The 16,577-nt window shown below is 42.6% G+C and overlaps 7 protein-coding genes across 7 annotated transcripts; 2 read left to right on the top strand and 5 right to left on the bottom strand.

Moving 5' to 3' along the window:
• Nucleotides 1–2,791: 2,791 nt before the first annotated feature.
• Nucleotides 2,792–4,380, bottom strand: BDBG_09436 (tryptophan--tRNA ligase). The gene is made up of 5 exons (XM_002620210.2): nucleotides 3,894–4,380; nucleotides 3,707–3,787; nucleotides 3,528–3,643; nucleotides 3,347–3,465; nucleotides 2,792–3,285 (listed from the first exon to the last, which is right to left on the bottom strand). The coding sequence occupies exons 1-5, from the start codon at nucleotides 4,299–4,301 to the stop codon at nucleotides 2,819–2,821; spliced, it is 1,191 nt and encodes a 396-aa protein (XP_002620256.1). The 5' UTR covers nucleotides 4,302–4,380; the 3' UTR covers nucleotides 2,792–2,818.
• A 126-nt stretch (nucleotides 4,381–4,506) lies between these two features.
• BDBG_09435 (mitochondrial 37S ribosomal protein RSM10) lies at nucleotides 4,507–5,952 on the bottom strand. The gene is made up of 5 exons (XM_002620209.2): nucleotides 5,680–5,952; nucleotides 5,515–5,621; nucleotides 5,411–5,449; nucleotides 4,926–5,350; nucleotides 4,507–4,851 (listed from the first exon to the last, which is right to left on the bottom strand). The coding sequence occupies exons 1-5, from the start codon at nucleotides 5,731–5,733 to the stop codon at nucleotides 4,694–4,696; spliced, it is 783 nt and encodes a 260-aa protein (XP_002620255.1). The 5' UTR covers nucleotides 5,734–5,952; the 3' UTR covers nucleotides 4,507–4,693.
• Nucleotides 5,953–6,010: 58 nt separating this feature from the next.
• BDBG_09433 (rRNA processing protein Fcf2) lies at nucleotides 6,011–9,053 on the bottom strand. Its single transcript, XM_002620207.2, has 3 exons — nucleotides 8,775–9,053; nucleotides 8,545–8,704; nucleotides 6,011–8,284 (listed from the first exon to the last, which is right to left on the bottom strand). The coding sequence occupies exons 1-3, from the start codon at nucleotides 8,930–8,932 to the stop codon at nucleotides 7,898–7,900; spliced, it is 705 nt and encodes a 234-aa protein (XP_002620253.1). The 5' UTR covers nucleotides 8,933–9,053; the 3' UTR covers nucleotides 6,011–7,897.
• BDBG_09434 (purine-nucleoside phosphorylase) lies at nucleotides 6,340–7,753 on the top strand (the record flags this gene model as incomplete). The annotated part of the gene is made up of 7 exons (XM_031724009.1): nucleotides 6,340–6,535; nucleotides 6,619–6,697; nucleotides 6,774–6,853; nucleotides 6,944–7,008; nucleotides 7,075–7,277; nucleotides 7,352–7,631; nucleotides 7,703–7,753. The coding sequence occupies 7 exons, from the start codon at nucleotides 6,340–6,342 to the stop codon at nucleotides 7,751–7,753; spliced, it is 954 nt and encodes a 317-aa protein (XP_031581404.1).
• A 1,957-nt stretch (nucleotides 9,054–11,010) lies between the features above and the next one.
• Nucleotides 11,011–12,399, top strand: BDBG_09432 (CCAAT-binding factor complex subunit HapE; the record flags this gene model as incomplete). Its single annotated transcript, XM_031724008.1, has 5 exons — nucleotides 11,011–11,089; nucleotides 11,289–11,302; nucleotides 11,466–11,522; nucleotides 11,627–12,268; nucleotides 12,397–12,399. The coding sequence occupies 5 exons, from the start codon at nucleotides 11,011–11,013 to the stop codon at nucleotides 12,397–12,399; spliced, it is 795 nt and encodes a 264-aa protein (XP_031581403.1).
• A 781-nt stretch (nucleotides 12,400–13,180) lies between these two features.
• On the bottom strand, nucleotides 13,181–15,236 carry BDBG_18005 (uncharacterized protein; the record flags this gene model as incomplete). The annotated part of the gene is made up of 8 exons (XM_031725603.1): nucleotides 13,181–13,253; nucleotides 13,399–13,649; nucleotides 13,742–14,197; nucleotides 14,261–14,396; nucleotides 14,460–14,569; nucleotides 14,656–14,757; nucleotides 14,851–14,982; nucleotides 15,048–15,236. 8 exons carry the CDS (start codon nucleotides 15,234–15,236, stop codon nucleotides 13,181–13,183), a joined length of 1,449 nt encoding a protein of 482 aa, XP_031581402.1.
• A 46-nt stretch (nucleotides 15,237–15,282) lies between these two features.
• On the bottom strand, nucleotides 15,283–16,185 carry BDBG_18004 (uncharacterized protein; the record flags this gene model as incomplete). Its single annotated transcript, XM_031725602.1, has 2 exons — nucleotides 15,283–16,035; nucleotides 16,135–16,185. The coding sequence occupies 2 exons, from the start codon at nucleotides 16,183–16,185 to the stop codon at nucleotides 15,283–15,285; spliced, it is 804 nt and encodes a 267-aa protein (XP_031581401.1).
• Between the last annotated feature and the right edge of the window lie 392 nt (nucleotides 16,186–16,577).

Raw genomic sequence — 16,577 nt, 5'->3', positions numbered from 1 at the left:
TGTCAGAAGCTGTATTCAAATCAGTTTTGAATTAAGAGAGTGTTTTGAGATGTTCATCAATGAAGCTTTCAAAAGCTTCAGAAGAATGTTCACTAACAGAGTATAAGTGTGAATTGAGAAGAGTAGTACATGAGTGAGACTTGGTGTTGATGTTTTGAAATATCAAAGATAGACAGGGTTTTCATAAAAGTTACTTCTCAAATATCTTTACAATTGCAGATCAGAGATCTTTCAAAATCAAGAAGATTGATGCATATAACTAGGTCTCTTCACCTTACAATTTGTATGACACTTTGGCCCGGGGTTGTGATGTGATAGAGGTGAACAGGGGATAATCTCACATAGAAGTTTCAAACAACATCTGGTTCACATTTGACTGAATAGCTCCATCATCTCACAGGGTATACAGTCAGCAATGAGGTCAAAATGCTTGTATGATTGAGGGCTTTTCAATGAATCTATTACCAGGTTCTTATTCAAAAAATCAAGCGAGGTCATAGTGAAGCAGTTGTGATTATTTCGTAAGCCTGATTATTAACAGATTAAGTAAAGATATTATATTAATATCTTGTAATAAGATAAATACTGAACTAGTTATCAAAGTCTTTTTACAGAGCCTGTTTTATCAGATGCATGAATTACTGAGATCTATAGTATCAGATCAGAGTTATTGATTTATAAGTACTTTCTGAATAAGAATCTATCAAGTTCTTAAAATTATATACTATTTATTAACTGTTTATCACTCTAAGACTGATAATGCATTAGAATGAATAATTTAAACTGTAAAGAATTATCTTTATAAGTTCTGTAATCACTTATAAAATGATTAATATAATCTTCTTCTATACATAGAAATTGTTATCAATGATTGAGATACTATTTGAACAGATATAAGTCTGTTCTTTCTTATATATAATTATCATATAAAGATGTTAAATTCTCTAGAGATTATATATTTTACACTGAATCTCTGCAGTCTGATTCAGATTACTGATAATATAGTAATAAAGCTCTGAGATATCTGTGACTGAGTAGAAGTCTTTATAGTAAGTACTAAACAAGATTAAGAGAATTAAATTAATATTTACTGAGATCTTACTAAGTAATATAAGATTGAAGATCTGATGTAATTAAATCTTAAGAATATATATATCACATACTTATCTTGTACACTGAATTACTATTATATTAAATATAAAGTGATAGAAGTTCTAGACAGTTATAACTATTATCTTGATATATTATCAGAGATTTATAATATCTTTTATATAAGCTTACTTTACTATGCTGTTACTGACTCATTCTCCTCTTAACTGACTTTCAACTGACAGCTGTCAGTAATCATAGAAGAAGATAATACACTTAAATAAGAAGTTAAAAATATTCTTGATAAGAGACTCTGTAACTACAGTTAATAATATTTTATAAAATGAGTTAGTTATAATTATCTGATCTGAACTTTAAGTTTCATATTATCTGAGACTGCAGCTCTTGACTGATAAAAACTATGTATAATCTCACTTCTGAAAAGAGAGAGTTAATATGACAAGCTGCACTCAATTAATCATATTATATAGACTATTTCACTACACTTTATAGATTTCTGCTAAAAGCTTTAATTCTCAGTCACTGATTCTCAGCTGAAAAATTCACAGAATTTCTATTCTTTCACTCTGAAGCTTCATCATATATATATATAAATATTTACTTTAATTACTGATTCTTACACTTTCTCTTTTTTCCTTCTCTAATGTTTTTCACTTTTGTATTATAAGATCTATATATATTATACTAATCTATTCAGTGTAGACCTTTTATATATAGTCTGAAAGAATAGATCTGAAAAAGTTAGTAAATAAGTAATATAATATAGTGAAAGCTTTCTTATAAGAATATAAGTAAAATACTAGTTAAATTAGAGATAGACTGTATAATTACAAGTAATAGTAGTATATTAATCTGTATAAAGCTAGAGCTTATATTATAGTTATATAAGTGTGACTGAATCTAAGAGAGAGAATGTGATTTGAAAGAATATACAGCTGCTGAATAACAATATAGCTGCTTCTAAATCACTTATAAATATAGAGAGACTCTAGCAGCCACTAATTAATATATATAAGAAGCTAATGTACGTCTGTAATCTTATACTAACTCAAGAAAATGAAATTACTTTGTTAATTTTTTAATTATAGTTTCATTTTAAAATTTAATTAATATTCACTTTTCATATTTTTTTAATAATTAGTCTTAGTGAAATTCATGCTAAGAAATATATAAAATCAGATTAAATAAAATTATGTTGAGAGTCTCGTGATTGATCAGCTCTTCTACTAGCAGACACTGGTAATAATTAAGCTCTTTTACCTCAGTAGTCTACAAATTAAATATAAAATTTATAATCTTACTAATCAGTTTAATATTTACACTGTGAAAATATCTCTTTCTAAGAAAAATTAAATTATATTCAGTATATTTTAAAAATAACTGTTAAATTTATCAGAGATAATTAGATAGCTTGCAGACTGTATAAGTGTTTTTTTTTTTTTTTTTTTTTTTTTTTTTTTTTTTTTTTTTTTTTGGAAATTAAATATGGGAGAGGAACCAAATTAAAAATTTACGGAAGAGAATGATAATAATAATGAAAATATTCAATTCTACTATATTGCAGTTCACCTGTAGAATTGTTGCTTTCTAATGTAGACTAGCTCTGCAATAATTAGCACATCAAGACTCATGTGCTACAAAAACATTTTTATGTAATAATAATCCTTCGTTAGTACTTGACTATACATATTATACAGAAATCTTTCGATCACGAAAGCCCCAAAGTATCTTTGACACTTTTCAACGTGATATCGGCATTTCTCCTGGCAAACTTGGCACCATCTTCTGCAATAGTGTCAATATAACTGGAGGTGTTACTTGTAAGTTCCAAATACTTTTCCCGAATTCCTTTCAAATGCTCCGTGAGCGAGTTAGCTACATGCTCCTTGAAGGCACGCATGCTCAAATGTTGGTGTTCCCGCCCCAATTCTGCAAAGGCCATGCTTCCACCTGCTCCTCCCTGAACATGGCTGAGAATCTCGATAAGGTTAGAAACACCGGGTCGCTTGGAACGGTCATAGGTAATTCCCGGTTCAGAGTCCGTGAGGGCAAGTTTTATCTTTTGATGAATTTCCTCCGCCGAGTCTGTGAGAAGAATTCGAGATCGGGGGTCGATGTGCGATTTAGACATTTTCAATGTTGGCTGTTTGAGTGACATAACGCGTTTCGCCGGCGCTATTTTCGGTTTCTTTCTGTCAACATTTCGATTCAATATGTTGATGTTCATGATGCTTACATATCAATGGAGATGGCATGACGAGCACCGGACCATATATGTGGTTGAAGCCGTTGGCAATTTCCCGCGTAAACTCAAGGTGCTGCTTTTGATCTTCCCCTACGGGCACATCGGTTGCTCTATTTTTCTATTATTCGTGCCAATCCTAGCATAAGTAGCAAGTGAATCACACCACCCATACCTGTGTACGAGCACATCCGCCGCTTGAAGCACTGGGTAGGAAAAAAGCCCAAGTTTAAGCCGCGACTTGGCGTCTGAATTATCCAATGTAGATTCCTCTGGCAATTGTAGTTTACTCTTGTGACAATTCTTAGCGGAAGAGTTTTGCGGCGTGTCGCCATCAGAGAGAGCTGCACTCACTTTCCACTGTGTCATCCTTGATAGGTATCCTATCGAAGATATCGTGCTTAAGATCCACATCAATTCCGAATGCGCTGGCACCTGGCTGCTGTTAGCTAGCGGTTAACCATTTCATTTGTCTTCCCAACTCGATGCGCTTGTATTGCGATTCGCGTTTCGTGAAGAAAATGCAAAGCAAAAACCGTACCGCAGACTGGAAGAAGATAGTGGACCGTTTCGGGTTAATCCCGACAGCTATCAATGTAGCCAGCAGCTGTTTCCGCCATTGTCGAAGTATTGTAGGGTCCTGTGGAACGGTGAGGGCATGGAGATCCACGATGGAGAATATCAACTTCGTAGAAGGCACAGCTTCGTTTTGCAGCAGAACCCACTGCCGCAGCGCTCCTAAGTAATTGCCCAAGTGAGGGACCCCGGTCGGTTGGATGCCTGAGAAAATGATGCGGTCATTCGAAGTGGAAGCGCATTTGGTGGCTGAGGCGTTTCGTCGACATTGTCGCGGACACAGTGAACGGGAGGGTTTCAATTGTCGGAATAAGAACCTAGAAGCATTTCTCACGGAATATACCGGATGTGCCCGCTGGAATATAGCGGACATATCTAGATGTTTTGCGATCAATTGGAGAACTTGCAGAAATGTTGCTGTTAGGTGGTTGTAAAGATTCCTCACCCCCACCCAACAAGCCTCAAAATTGCCTCACGTGCTCGCATAAATAGAGGAATGCCGCGGACCTCGCCGCCCCAGGAGACATTCTATACTAAACAGTATGGGGACCATTTCCTTCTTTTGGAGCTTTTATGAGTATATAGCGCTGTCCGGTACGGACTAGGGTTACATGTTTTGGGAGGAATGGAATGCCTATAGGTTTATGGTGCAATTTACACTTCAATATACGAATTTATAATTTATTTTAGTACAAGGAAACACAAAGATATGGCCAAATGATATACAAGCTCCATGCATATAAAACCCCTTAAAATACCCGAATCTCAGCGGCTATTGTTATTGATAAATTTCCTTCTGTCTACCAAATCAGCAACTGATTCCGCTTGCTCCAATGCCTTCTTGCTAGAGCCGAAGTTGGCAAGTTTTTCCTCAATTGCGGTGTCCAACTCAGCAGCCGTCTCATCCATCGATTTCCCAACGCCTAAAATTTTTAATTTAATTAGAAACCTGTCACATGCTACGGACAAATCGAGAAAAGTTGGGGGAGCATCATACCTATTGGACTATGGTCCCAAACATTCGCTTTCATACCAACTCCATGGAACGCATGTTTTCGTAGAAAGGCCAACCACGTCTGAACGACATCAGGATGGCCATCCTTAATCTGAATTAATCGACGAAGCGTTACTCTCTCGAAATTCTCCTGGGACTTCTTGTGAGCGAAATTGCTTTTCAAGACAGTCCAGCGTTCCGTAATTCGTGGAAGAGGCGCAGGTCCGAAAGCAGGGAGGTTCAGGTAATATGCCGCTCTGAGCGCAAAGTCGGCGAAGAACTCGACATGTCGTGCGCTGTATGATCGGAGCTGGAGGTCACAGACTGGAAGACCGAATTCTGCTTTTCGTCGCAAGGGCTTCAGGTATACGGCTTGCACATTACGCGGTAGCCGGAATTTGCTACCGATCTGGTCTAATCTCTCCGCCCTATACCAAGATGAGCACGGGGTCTGAAATTTGGGAGGTGAAGTTGGGAGGAGCCTTTACCATTCCTTCGGGGTGCTCTCAAGAGGTGCGGAGGGTATTCTGCAGGAAAAGGATAACCATTAGCCATTGGGAAGTTAAGCCAAATAATACAGTCTGAACCCGACCTTATTTCGCTAGAGACAGCATTAGAACTCGGATTATGCGCGCTGGGAGAGCCGCTCTCCTGGGCCGGCGGATGCGAGATTGAAATGGGTCGAGAAGGATTTGATATCTGCGAATTGGGTTAGGGCATTGGCGAAACGATGGAGTGGAAGACTCATGTCACACACTTTTAGCCTTTTATTACTCCTCCATACAGAGCGCACGGAATTTGCAGAAAACATATTGAGAGAAGAAGGAGGTCCTCCTGGTCCGATACTGATGGAGTTTGCGCCTCTTGACGTGATATCCTGCCGTGGGCTATTATTTCCAAGGTTGATCCTCAAAAAGTTCTTTGAAAAGTTTGTGTTACATAAGACGACATGCCACCAACCACCCAATCACAGCTCTGATTCAGGGGTACTTCATATTGCTAGCGACTTACACGTATTTCGCGGGTACCAAATGTCTTCCGCGAACATTTGCTTTAACGTTACCAATAATAATTATAATTAGTCTGTATGCGTAAGCAGTTTGATAGTGGAAGCAGTATAGAGTATTTTCTTCATTTTCTTTCCCAAATGCAAAATGACTAATGTCGTTCTGGCAGCGGCATTAATCCATTAAGAATCTTCCGTGAAGTCGCTGGCAGAACTGGGGCGGCGGGCTCCGACAATATGGATGCGGGTAAAAACAATGAGGACATATTCGCCCTCTTGAAAGCAATTCGTTGTTGGAACCTACTCCTTAGTATCTCACTCATAGCATCTATTTCAAAATCCAAACTTCCAGTCCATGTTCCTCGACTCTTCCCATACCACCTTCCGTAGATATTCCAAAGAATACAAAACATGGGCAAACAATCTATCTTCCAGCAAGCGCAGGAAGCCTGCGCCTATCTGCGTGAGCGTTTGCCAGCCGAACTTCAAAAGCCCCGATTTGCCATAATTTGCGGATCGGGCCTAGGCGGACTTGCATCATCAGTGAGTGAGAGTCCCAGAGCTGAATTTGAATATGGGTCGATCCCGCATTTTCCCACTTCAACCGGTAAAACTAGCTGCTTTCCTATATACTAGCTATCTATCTATACATATCAACGATGGATGGTGAATGCTAATTCCCTTGCATAGTCCCTGGTCATATCGGCAAACTCGTCTTCGGCATTCTTGGGACAGATATTCCTGGGATATTGATGGTTGGTCGATCACAGTACGTTTGTCATATCAATCAAGAATTACTTCTCCCTAATTGTATTTGATTTGATATATAACCTGCCTCGCACCAGCTATTATGAAGGACACACGGTCGACCAAGTCACGTTCCCCGTCCGGCTCTTCAAGTTACTAGGAATTGAAATGATCATTGGTGAGATATATCCTTTCTCATTGTATTATTATAGTTTATTGCTAGCCCTTATACTGGATAAACTTATTGCTCATATTCAAATGAATTAAGTCACAAATGCATCAGGAGGATTGAATCCTGAATACGAAGTTGGGGATATTGTAGTGCTGAGTGATGTATGGCTCCCTTGTTCTTCGGTTATAAACAGACGCGAAAAGCCAGATGAGCTGACGTTGTGATAGCACATCTTTCTTGCCGGTCTTGCCGGAATACATCCACTTCGTGGCCCGAATGAAGAGGAATTTGGCGTTAGGTTTCCTGCTCTGTCAGATGCCTATGACATTGGGCTTCGCAGGACTATCCACCACGCTTGGGGAAAAGTGATAGGGGCAGAAAATAAAAGACGGCTGCATGAGGGTGTCTATGCATTTGTTGGAGGACCAAGGTAAGAAGAAAGAATTACGAAGGTTTGCGATGAATATATGTTTACCAGCCGATGCAATGCTGACCAGTAACAAGCTATGAGACGAGGGCTGAATGCCGACTATTAAGACAGCTTGGTGCAGACCTTGTTGGGATGTCAACGGTTCCTGAGATCATAGTGGCACGGCACTGTGGGATTAAGGTACTCGCACTAAGCCTGGTGACGAATAAGGCGGTCTTGGCTCCAGTCCCGCGTGGAGATGACAGGCTTTTGGAACATTCGACAGTGGAGGAGCTCGACACCATCGTCGAGGAGGGCAAGGCGACGCATGAAGAAGTTCTTGAGGCGGGCAGGCTTGCGGCTGTAGATGTGCAGGTACGTGTTGCACTTTATCCTTCGCTTTGCTTCTCCCACATTGCATAGCTGACCGGCGTGGTGTGCGATAGACACTAGTACAGCAGGCACTGGTAGATATTTTTGCGGCAGCCGAAAATTAATTAGACTGTCGTGTTTGTATCGATTCGACTTGATGGTGTTGGATATCGAACTGTGTTAGAGATTGGATATCTCCTTGACGATCGGCGGGTGAACTACCTAGGTAGCTTCTACATAAAATTTCCAGTAGAATCATGAATAGTATTTCAACCAAATTTCGTTCCCTTGGAACGCTTGGCTTTAACAGCTTTGTAGTGGGCTGTCTTTCCACTAGTTTTGGCGGCCTGGATTTCCTCATATTTTCGGCGGAAGCGGCCGCTCTCTTTCTCGGTCGCCATAGCTTCTTCCACGAAAGTCCGTTTCCGCAGCTTCTTGGGAATCCGAGCGCTAAAGAACTCAGTAGGGCCTTCTATGATGGTACCAACTTGGGAATATTCCGGCACTTTCGCTTTGCTGTTATCTTTCTTGTAGTGTCGATGAGGGTCGAGCACCGGTCTCATTCGGAGAAGCTGGAGATCCCTTTTCAGTTCCGGGGTGAGATTTGTCTTGGGGAGGTTGAACCAGTCAGATCCTGCGGTTGGCTTTTCCTTTGGCTAATAATAAGGGGTCAGTACATTTTCCTCTCAAATTCAAACCAAGAACTTAGAAAAGAATAAGGGGAAAGAATATGAGATAAGGGTGTTCAGAGTAACTATGAATAAAAAGAGCTTTCACGGAAACAGCGTAGCCCAAGACGGGCTAGTAAAACTGTATCAAGCGCTAGAAGCGGTAAAATATCTTCATCAAAACACCGTAGTGGAAGAAGCGCAAAGCGAGAGGGGCGGGGTCGCGAGAATCGAAAATAGCAACTCACCTCCTTGGTTTTGGGATTAGTGGCTTGGAAAATTGAACGTATGGTTTCTGAGAGCTTTTTCTGCTCAGCAGTGATGGCTCGAGACTGGTCAAAGACAGCAACATCGTCTTGTTTGCGAATATAAGGTTGAACAGTTCGAACGGAATCAAGCGCGGGAAGCCTTGAAAGTATTGTTAGTCTCTGAGCGAACGCTTGACAATGACAAAATAAACATCCATGAACGACTATACCTTAAAGAGCTAGAAGCAGCTACTGCATCAGCTGAAGAACGCAAAGTGCCTCGGGAAGAAGAACGAAGGCGTGTCTCTGCCTCCAGAAGCAAATCCTGGATCTGTTCATCTGACAAAATTTCCTCCTCTTGGGAAGTGGTTGGAGTTTGCACAGACATATTGATGGCAAGATCCAAGAGGTCTTGCAGAGGATTGCTATTTTATTTATTCTTGATTCATTGTAAAAAAAGTATTGTGTGAGGAATGGACATATCTCTCCCCGCTTTTCTTATTATCGAAGGGAGGAAAAAAAAGTTGGAAGCAAAAATTGGGGGAGAAAGCTTTTTATAGGTGGACGGCTCTAGCGTCGAAATATCTTGGCGCAGCAGCTAAATATTCGCGTGATAACTAACTACAGCGTAATAAATCGCCGTAACAATCAATAATTCATCAATAATGCCAACAACAGCCGCCGCGAGAGAAGCTACTGACTGGCTAGTCCGTAGTGATTGGAGAAAGAGGCTGACAGAATGCGGTCTTTCCGTTTATGATTACGGCTGTCGATTCTACAAATCATTCCTCGCCTTGCCCATCCTAACATCTTGCAATAGTTATGCTATCACAGGCGAGGAGCATGCCCTGTCGATTTTTTAATTAATTGCCAAAGATATGAAAGTTTATCCCGAATGGCGGAATCATCATGTATCCATTCATATGGTAAATGGGAAATTTCCGGAAAGGAGCTAGTATCCTACAAAGCTCAACGCGGTGGATGGAAGTATTCACGGACGGCTTTGGGGTTCAATGTCCTGCTCGGCGCCAGAGCCTTGGGTACGTACAGTGGTTGCTTCCAGTTGGCTCGAGAATCGCATAATATTGATCTAGTTTCTTGAAAGTAATTATAGTGGCTGAACTGTATCATACTCTGTAAGGAGTATTCATGCCGCTAAATCATATATAATATCATACAATATCACTTCACAGCTCCTCTGTCCGAGCTTTGTGAGCGTTTACCGTCGTGAGTGTTCTAGATAATTCAACGGGTAACTAGTTATCTCTTCCTACTTTTATTCAGCAGAAAAAAAAAAAAAACACGATAATATGCCCTCCTTAAGAAATTATTTAGTCATACATGAACTATACATCACTTACATACCACCCTTTTCATCACCACTGCATTTGATGTCCCACTTTTGGGCTTTAGCCTGACAATCGAGGCGAAGGTGTTGCGGCAGCCCAACCAACCACGTTTATCTGTCTTGGGCGCCGGAATAGCACATCATTGGATGGAGCGGCCAGTTTCATGGATGACAATACCATGCGCATGGAGTCCAGTGCTGAAGTTTCACCTGCAGCTTTCGCGTAATGCTTCTCATAGTCATGAGTTAAAAAGGCCAGCAGATGTGATCGTATTTTGCGGGTGGATAGTGGATATAGCAGCAGGTTGAATTGGCTGTTTCTCCAAATCATGGCTGTCGGGGATTTTCCTATACCTAATATGACTTGTCATGGACACCCAATCTATAGTTTTGGCCAACGAGATCCCAAGAATAGCGCTTCGAACCAGGGCCAGCAGCGCCCTGGGGTCCGTTGGTGTGAACGGTCAGTGGTGCCCAATTGGCTTGGGTTGCTCATCGTAAACAAAAGCTTAAATGGTTGTTGTTTGATGGAGTAGAGAAGAGATCCAGGTTAGTTTTATTATATATTTAGATGAACAGGAGAGGAAAAAAGTACTTATACAGTCGTATTAAATATAATAGTTAGCCAAAGCACAAGTAGTTAAAGGAAACATCTAGCAGAGTAATGGGATTAAAAATACAGAAAGAAAGCAATGACAAGTTCTCCTCCCCAGCTGAAGAAAAGGTTAACCGGTTAATAAATAACTAGTTAACTAACTACCGCTGAACTGTTCCATCACCGCCATCACCGCCATCTACCATCGCTCGCAGTCGCGTTTCACAGTCACATTCAACTCGCATTCTTCCGCCTCCTCTCCCTCCCCCAAAACTCCCCCACCACCTTTCTCTTCCCTTCTCTTCTTATAGTAGCCTTTGCCTCTACCCTTCAGCTATCTATCTTCCTATTCCGCTCCCAGTGATAACCTTCTACGTGCCCATCTCTCTCCGTCTGCTGCCTCCCGCATTTTCCCCATCTACCCAAGCCTCTTAGTAGCGCCGTCTCGACCGATTGTCCTCCACCTCTCAAAGCTATTGTTGTTGCTCCCACTCCGGCGCGTTTTTCGAGTATATCCTCCGAGATGGATCCAACACAATCAGGCGGAGGCCAGCATGGTCGCGCAGAGCCGGAATATAACATCAGGAACGGGGGCCATTACGGTGCGTAACCGCGTTCGTTTATCTCAACGTCCATGTCCTGGACTATCAACCCTCGTTAAAGAGCCGGGTTCATTTGCCATCGTGGAGTTTCTTGTTTGATGTTTTGAAATGAAGTTAAAACTAGAGAAAGGGATTGCTTTTATAGAATTTCTTTCTCCATCTTATTACGGCAACTAACAGCTGTGTAACGTCTTTGCAGGAGCCAGCGCTGCGGTATGGTGATATATCTCTTTCAGTCAATTAGTTCAAAGGGCAAACAATAGCGCCATTGTTTTTCGTCCATCCATCCATCCGTCCTTGACATTACACAATATATATAGGCCGTTTGGACGTGCTTTGAGCATCTACTTACATTGCACGTTTTCAAAACAACTAGCTCTCAGCTCAAGGATATGCGCCAGTACCCGAACTCTACACAGGATCATGGGCCAACGTGAGTAGGATCCCGATTTGTTTCAGATCTCCTTCGAGATGTCTACCAAACCAACAAGCGTTCATCTGGCTAACTCAGATTGCACTCCTTCATTCCCTTTGCAGGTTAGCCAAGGCCTCCAGGGCAATTCGCGCGATATCCTCACCACCTACTGGCAGCATACGATCAACCATCTCGAATCCGACAACCATGACTACAAAATTCACCAATTGCCCCTGGCCCGGATAAAGAAAGTGATGAAAGCGGACCCAGAAGTGAAGATGATCTCAGCCGAAGCCCCAATCCTATTCGCCAAGGGCTGCGACATCTTCATAACGGAACTGACTATGCGCGCCTGGATACATGCCGAGGACAACAAACGGCGAACCCTCCAACGTTCAGACATTGCCGCCGCCCTCTCCAAATCAGACATGTTCGATTTCCTCATTGACATCGTCCCGCGCGAGGAGGCTACACCCCACAAACGGTCCGCCCAGACAGCTCCCCCGGCGGCCACCGCCCCTCCGCCGCACAACGCGCCCGGCCAACTTCCCCCACAATCTCAGCCAGGCGTCCAGCACCCGCAACACCATATGGGCCCTCCGGATTATGGCTCCCTTGGGCAGCATACCATGGGCCAGGAGCAGGATTACCGCCAGCAGCAGATGTATGGAGGAGCCGTCCAATCGGACCCGGGATATGGTCAGCCGCAGCCGCAGATGTTTGAGAATATGTATGCGCCGTACCCGCATATTCCTCCACAACAGGTCCGTACATCTCCTACTCTCACTGCCTATTTCTTTCTCGCGCCGATCCTGTTTGTTTTTGTTTTAATGTTTTTTGACAAAAGTCGAGCGAGATATGCTAACAGAAAATATAACATGCACATATATAGTGAGAGTTCAATAAATGGTACTAGCGTTTTTGTTTTGAAATAATGGTAATGGCAGCGAGAGCTGCTGGAATTAATATCAAAAAATATCAGTAAAATGAAATGAAACAAAAATATCTAATACAAAAATTAAAAAATTAAAAAAATTAAAAAAAATAAAAATAAAAAACACCACTGCTGACATGAAGGCGTAACGACAACTGAGCCCATTCCCTCCATATATGGCAGATGACAATAGGGATTAGGAGTTTTCTTCAAGGTTCTTTACTTTTTTCTCTTTCTTGCTGAAGCACGGGTAGGGAAGGAAGGAACGGGTATTTTTGGAAAGGGAGGGAACGCAAAGGGTATAATGGAGTTGGTTTCATTTGTTTTTGTTGGGTTTATTTCATATACATATCCATAGCTATATAAAATGAATGACCTTGCTCGCTTTTCTTTTGTTTAGTTTGTGATTTGTCCGTGTGCAACTTGTTCCTGTTCCTGTACACGTATACACTGCCCGTCTTGAATAGTTTCGGGCGATATTAAGCTCCTAATCTTCATTATTGATATGGGTCATCACATCAAAGAAGTCAAATGGCGGATCTGAAATAATGTGGCCCTGGTAGTAAGGGGAAATGTTCTTGGTTGGCTGATTGATATATCACACCACCCCCTTCTCCTTCCAAACAACATCATTTCCCTCTCAATTTGTGGTAGCATACAACTAACACAGCACCCTGTAACTCCCCATCCCATTAATTATATTATCTATCCATGATGAGAGGTCTCACTTCTAATCAGCCAACTACTTCATCCCGAACCTCGTTGACAGACTGAACTTATCCTGCTTCTGCGGACTGTGTACCGTTGAAACAAGCCTACACAATAAGAAACACACGATGGAGATTCGTCGTTAGCACTGTGATCAATCTCCGCTTTATGCCTACCTACCCTCCTCCAAAAAACAAAAAAGAAAAAGAAGAAAAAAAAAAAAAAAGAAAAGAAAAGAAAAGGGGCACATACTTCTCCAACAAAATCGGCCCATTCATCGCATCGACGCGCCCATATTTCTTATTCCGCGTGGAGATGTCGTAGAACTCATCCGTGTTCTCAGCCTGTAGCAGCTGGACGGTCTGCTGGAGCTCGTCGAGGTTCTCTCGCAGGATGGGCACGCCGAGGCTGTCAACGAATTGGGTTAGGTAGTCGACATCCCGAGCCAGGGCGGCGACGCCGTTTGGATTTATCTTTTTCACGTCAGGGGAGAGGGGGAGCGCCTTAAGAAATTACATTTCGTCAATAATATATTCTTTGGGGGGTTTTTGGAAAAGAGGGGGAAGGGGAGAGTAAAAAATATAAATGAGCGTACCAATACCATATTTGCCGCATGACTCAACGCGTCAAAATAAATCAACTCCTTAATCTCCGTGGGCAGACCCAACAATGTCGAATTCATAATATTCGACAAAAATCTCGTCAGCGTCTGCATGTAATTACTGGGTTCTCGCTGCGGCACGGGCGACGTCCAGTCATACTCCGCCGTCTCGATCAAGTCGTCAATTTTCGAATTCACAACTTCGAAAATCCGCTTTTCTGCAGCTTTCTTGTTATTGCGGAATTTCTCCGTTGCGTTTAGGGTTATGGCGGCGCCCGCTGAGCTGGAGTTGGGTGACCGTGCGGCGGCCAGGAGGAGCTCTAGCTCCTGGCAGGCTACTTCAAAGTGCTCGAGGTTTATGAGGATTTGAACGATTTGGCCTAGGTATTGTGAGCCGAGGCGCTCGACGAGGGTTTCGCAGACTTTGTTGGAGAGGAGGGAGTCGAGGGACTTTTGTGGATGGGTTAGTAATCATATATGTAAAAGACGTCGTGGGGCATGATCTACATGTACCTCTTTCAAAGTCTCATCGATCATACTTGGGTGCTCGAAATCGTCGTTGGAGAAGAAATAGAATTGGTTTAGGAAATTTCGGATATCGATGCAACATAACGGATACATTTGGGAGAATGGTAAAACACAGGGGAATCTGAAGAAGAGTTAACAGTGATCGCTGAAAATAACATGTATATAGATGGTAGATGGATCCTACGTTTGTTCCTCGCGCGGTTTCTCGGGGGTATACCAGCTAACATTGAGGACTTTGTCATATTCTTCAATATTTTGAATTGGCATCGGCATGTAGTCGTCGGTTGAAACAATCTAGGGCGATTGTTAGGATTTTCTTTTTTTTTTTTTTTTTTTTTCTTTTTTAATAGGGGAAGATGAAATCCATATCGAATCCATACCTCTTGGAAATCGTCACTGAATCTCCTCTTGAGAAGTTCAGCATATTTCTCAAACAAGGTTATGAGGAAGCTATCGAAGACTCCAACGGGGAAGCCCCAGGTCTGTAGACGACAAATTGTCAGTATTTACATGAACAATAACTTTTAGGCACAAACGTCCATATCTATGTAAAAGAAAGGTACTGGGTAGCCCACATCCATAGCTTGCATGAACAAGACGACCAAATTCTTGATTTTCAAGATATTTTCAGCATTGTCCACGGTATGGAGTGCCTTTGAAATCAAAGTAACGGCACCTTGACACATGGAATCCCAAAGTTCGTCCACCTGTATAGGTAAATGATTAACAAATTAGTAGATTCCCCTAGCATGTCGAAAGCTTCCCGACTTACATCAACAGGAGACCTAAGATTGGGAATCTTCTTCATAGTCGACCGCTCAACAATCGCAAATCCCGCAATCTCCTCTAGAAGCGTATGCAAACTTGCCCCGTCTTCCTCAACGAGAGATATCGAAGGCGGGAGAATAAGCTCCTTCTGCCTCCTCCTCGTCATCGCATATTCTACCCGAAACCTATCCATCTGGCCCAGCGACTGGTGAATATGGAACACTCAACAGCGGCGTGAATCACTGCAAGTCATCATTCTGCAGCAGATCAAATTCTTCATGCTCATCCGAGACCAACTCAATGGCCGAATTCAGCCGGAACTGGCGGAAATATGGGTTGAGCTCTGCGCGTTCCTTCAGCCTGGACTTGCGCAGGTCGGTATGGTACAGAGCAATCTCCCCGAGGTATTGCGACATTTCCCGAATACGGTACAGCCATGTGTTCAGGTCAGCCATGACCGCCTCCGCAATCGCCTTTTGCGTGGTCGGTACGGATCGCTGGATCATCTCTGCGATTTTATGCTGCGTGACGCTCCTCAAGTGGACGTTCTGCAGCTCGTCAAGTGCCCGCAGGGCGGCATAGTGGTTCTTCTTCGCTAGCAGTTCATTGACTTGATTCGCCAGGCGCAGCACCTCGAGACAATCTTGTAACGCGCGCGACGTCTCATCGATATTTTGCCTATGGCTGCGAGATTCCACGAGGGCTTTCTTCTGCTCTGCTAGCCTCTCCGTGCTTGCCTGTATGGATTGGTTGAGGTCTAGGATTTCCGAGGTCAAGTTGACGGTGCCTTCGCGGACGCGGAGCAGTTGGTTCACGGAGGCGACGAACTCCTGGTGGCTGGAGTTGCAGGCTTTCTCGATGTCTGATTCACGGTCATTGGCAAATTTGGAGAGAGATTGGAGGAGCTGGGAAGTTTTGTTCCCACGGCTGTATTCGCGGATAGAGGGGATGAGTTGGTCTAGGTAGTCGGTGTCTGAGGGAGAGATAACGATCTATATATATTAATTATTACATGGTAGCGGAAGTAGGAAATGTTAGTTAGGAATTTACTTTTTTAACTAGGTGTGGAGTTTATAATAGTGTATACGCACCTGATTGAGAATATAAGAGGGGTCTCTATGTGAGGGGATTGCGGCAGGCATGGCTGCGGAATAACTTCGGGAGGGCGGAGGTATCGGTATGCAAAGTGGAGTTTATTATGGTCATTAAATCATGATGAAGCAATCAAATAAGGAATTGACAAAAAGTAAGCAAAAAGGGGTATCCATACAGGCGCCGAGCTGCGCTACCAGGTGTAATATATTATTGGAGTTTCATGGCCTGATATGATAGCCCATTGTTGATGATGATGCCTATCTATCTGATCCGCCGCTTGTAGGTGGCCTCTGTTGGGCGGTGAGGTGCAGATAATAGCTCCGCACCAATGACATGGCATAGTTAGCGCAACAGGCGGCAGAATAAAAGACGCTGACACGCCACAGAAGTATGCCGGCTCTCATATATAAAATAAAATATATATGACATCGATCCTAGT

Source organism: Blastomyces gilchristii, assembly GCF_000003855.2.
Source record: "Blastomyces gilchristii SLH14081 genomic scaffold supercont1.41, whole genome shotgun sequence".
Taxonomy (NCBI): domain Eukaryota; kingdom Fungi; phylum Ascomycota; class Eurotiomycetes; order Onygenales; family Ajellomycetaceae; genus Blastomyces; species Blastomyces gilchristii.
Note: the sequence above shows the minus strand (reverse complement) of the source record. Positions and strands in the feature narration are given on the sequence as shown.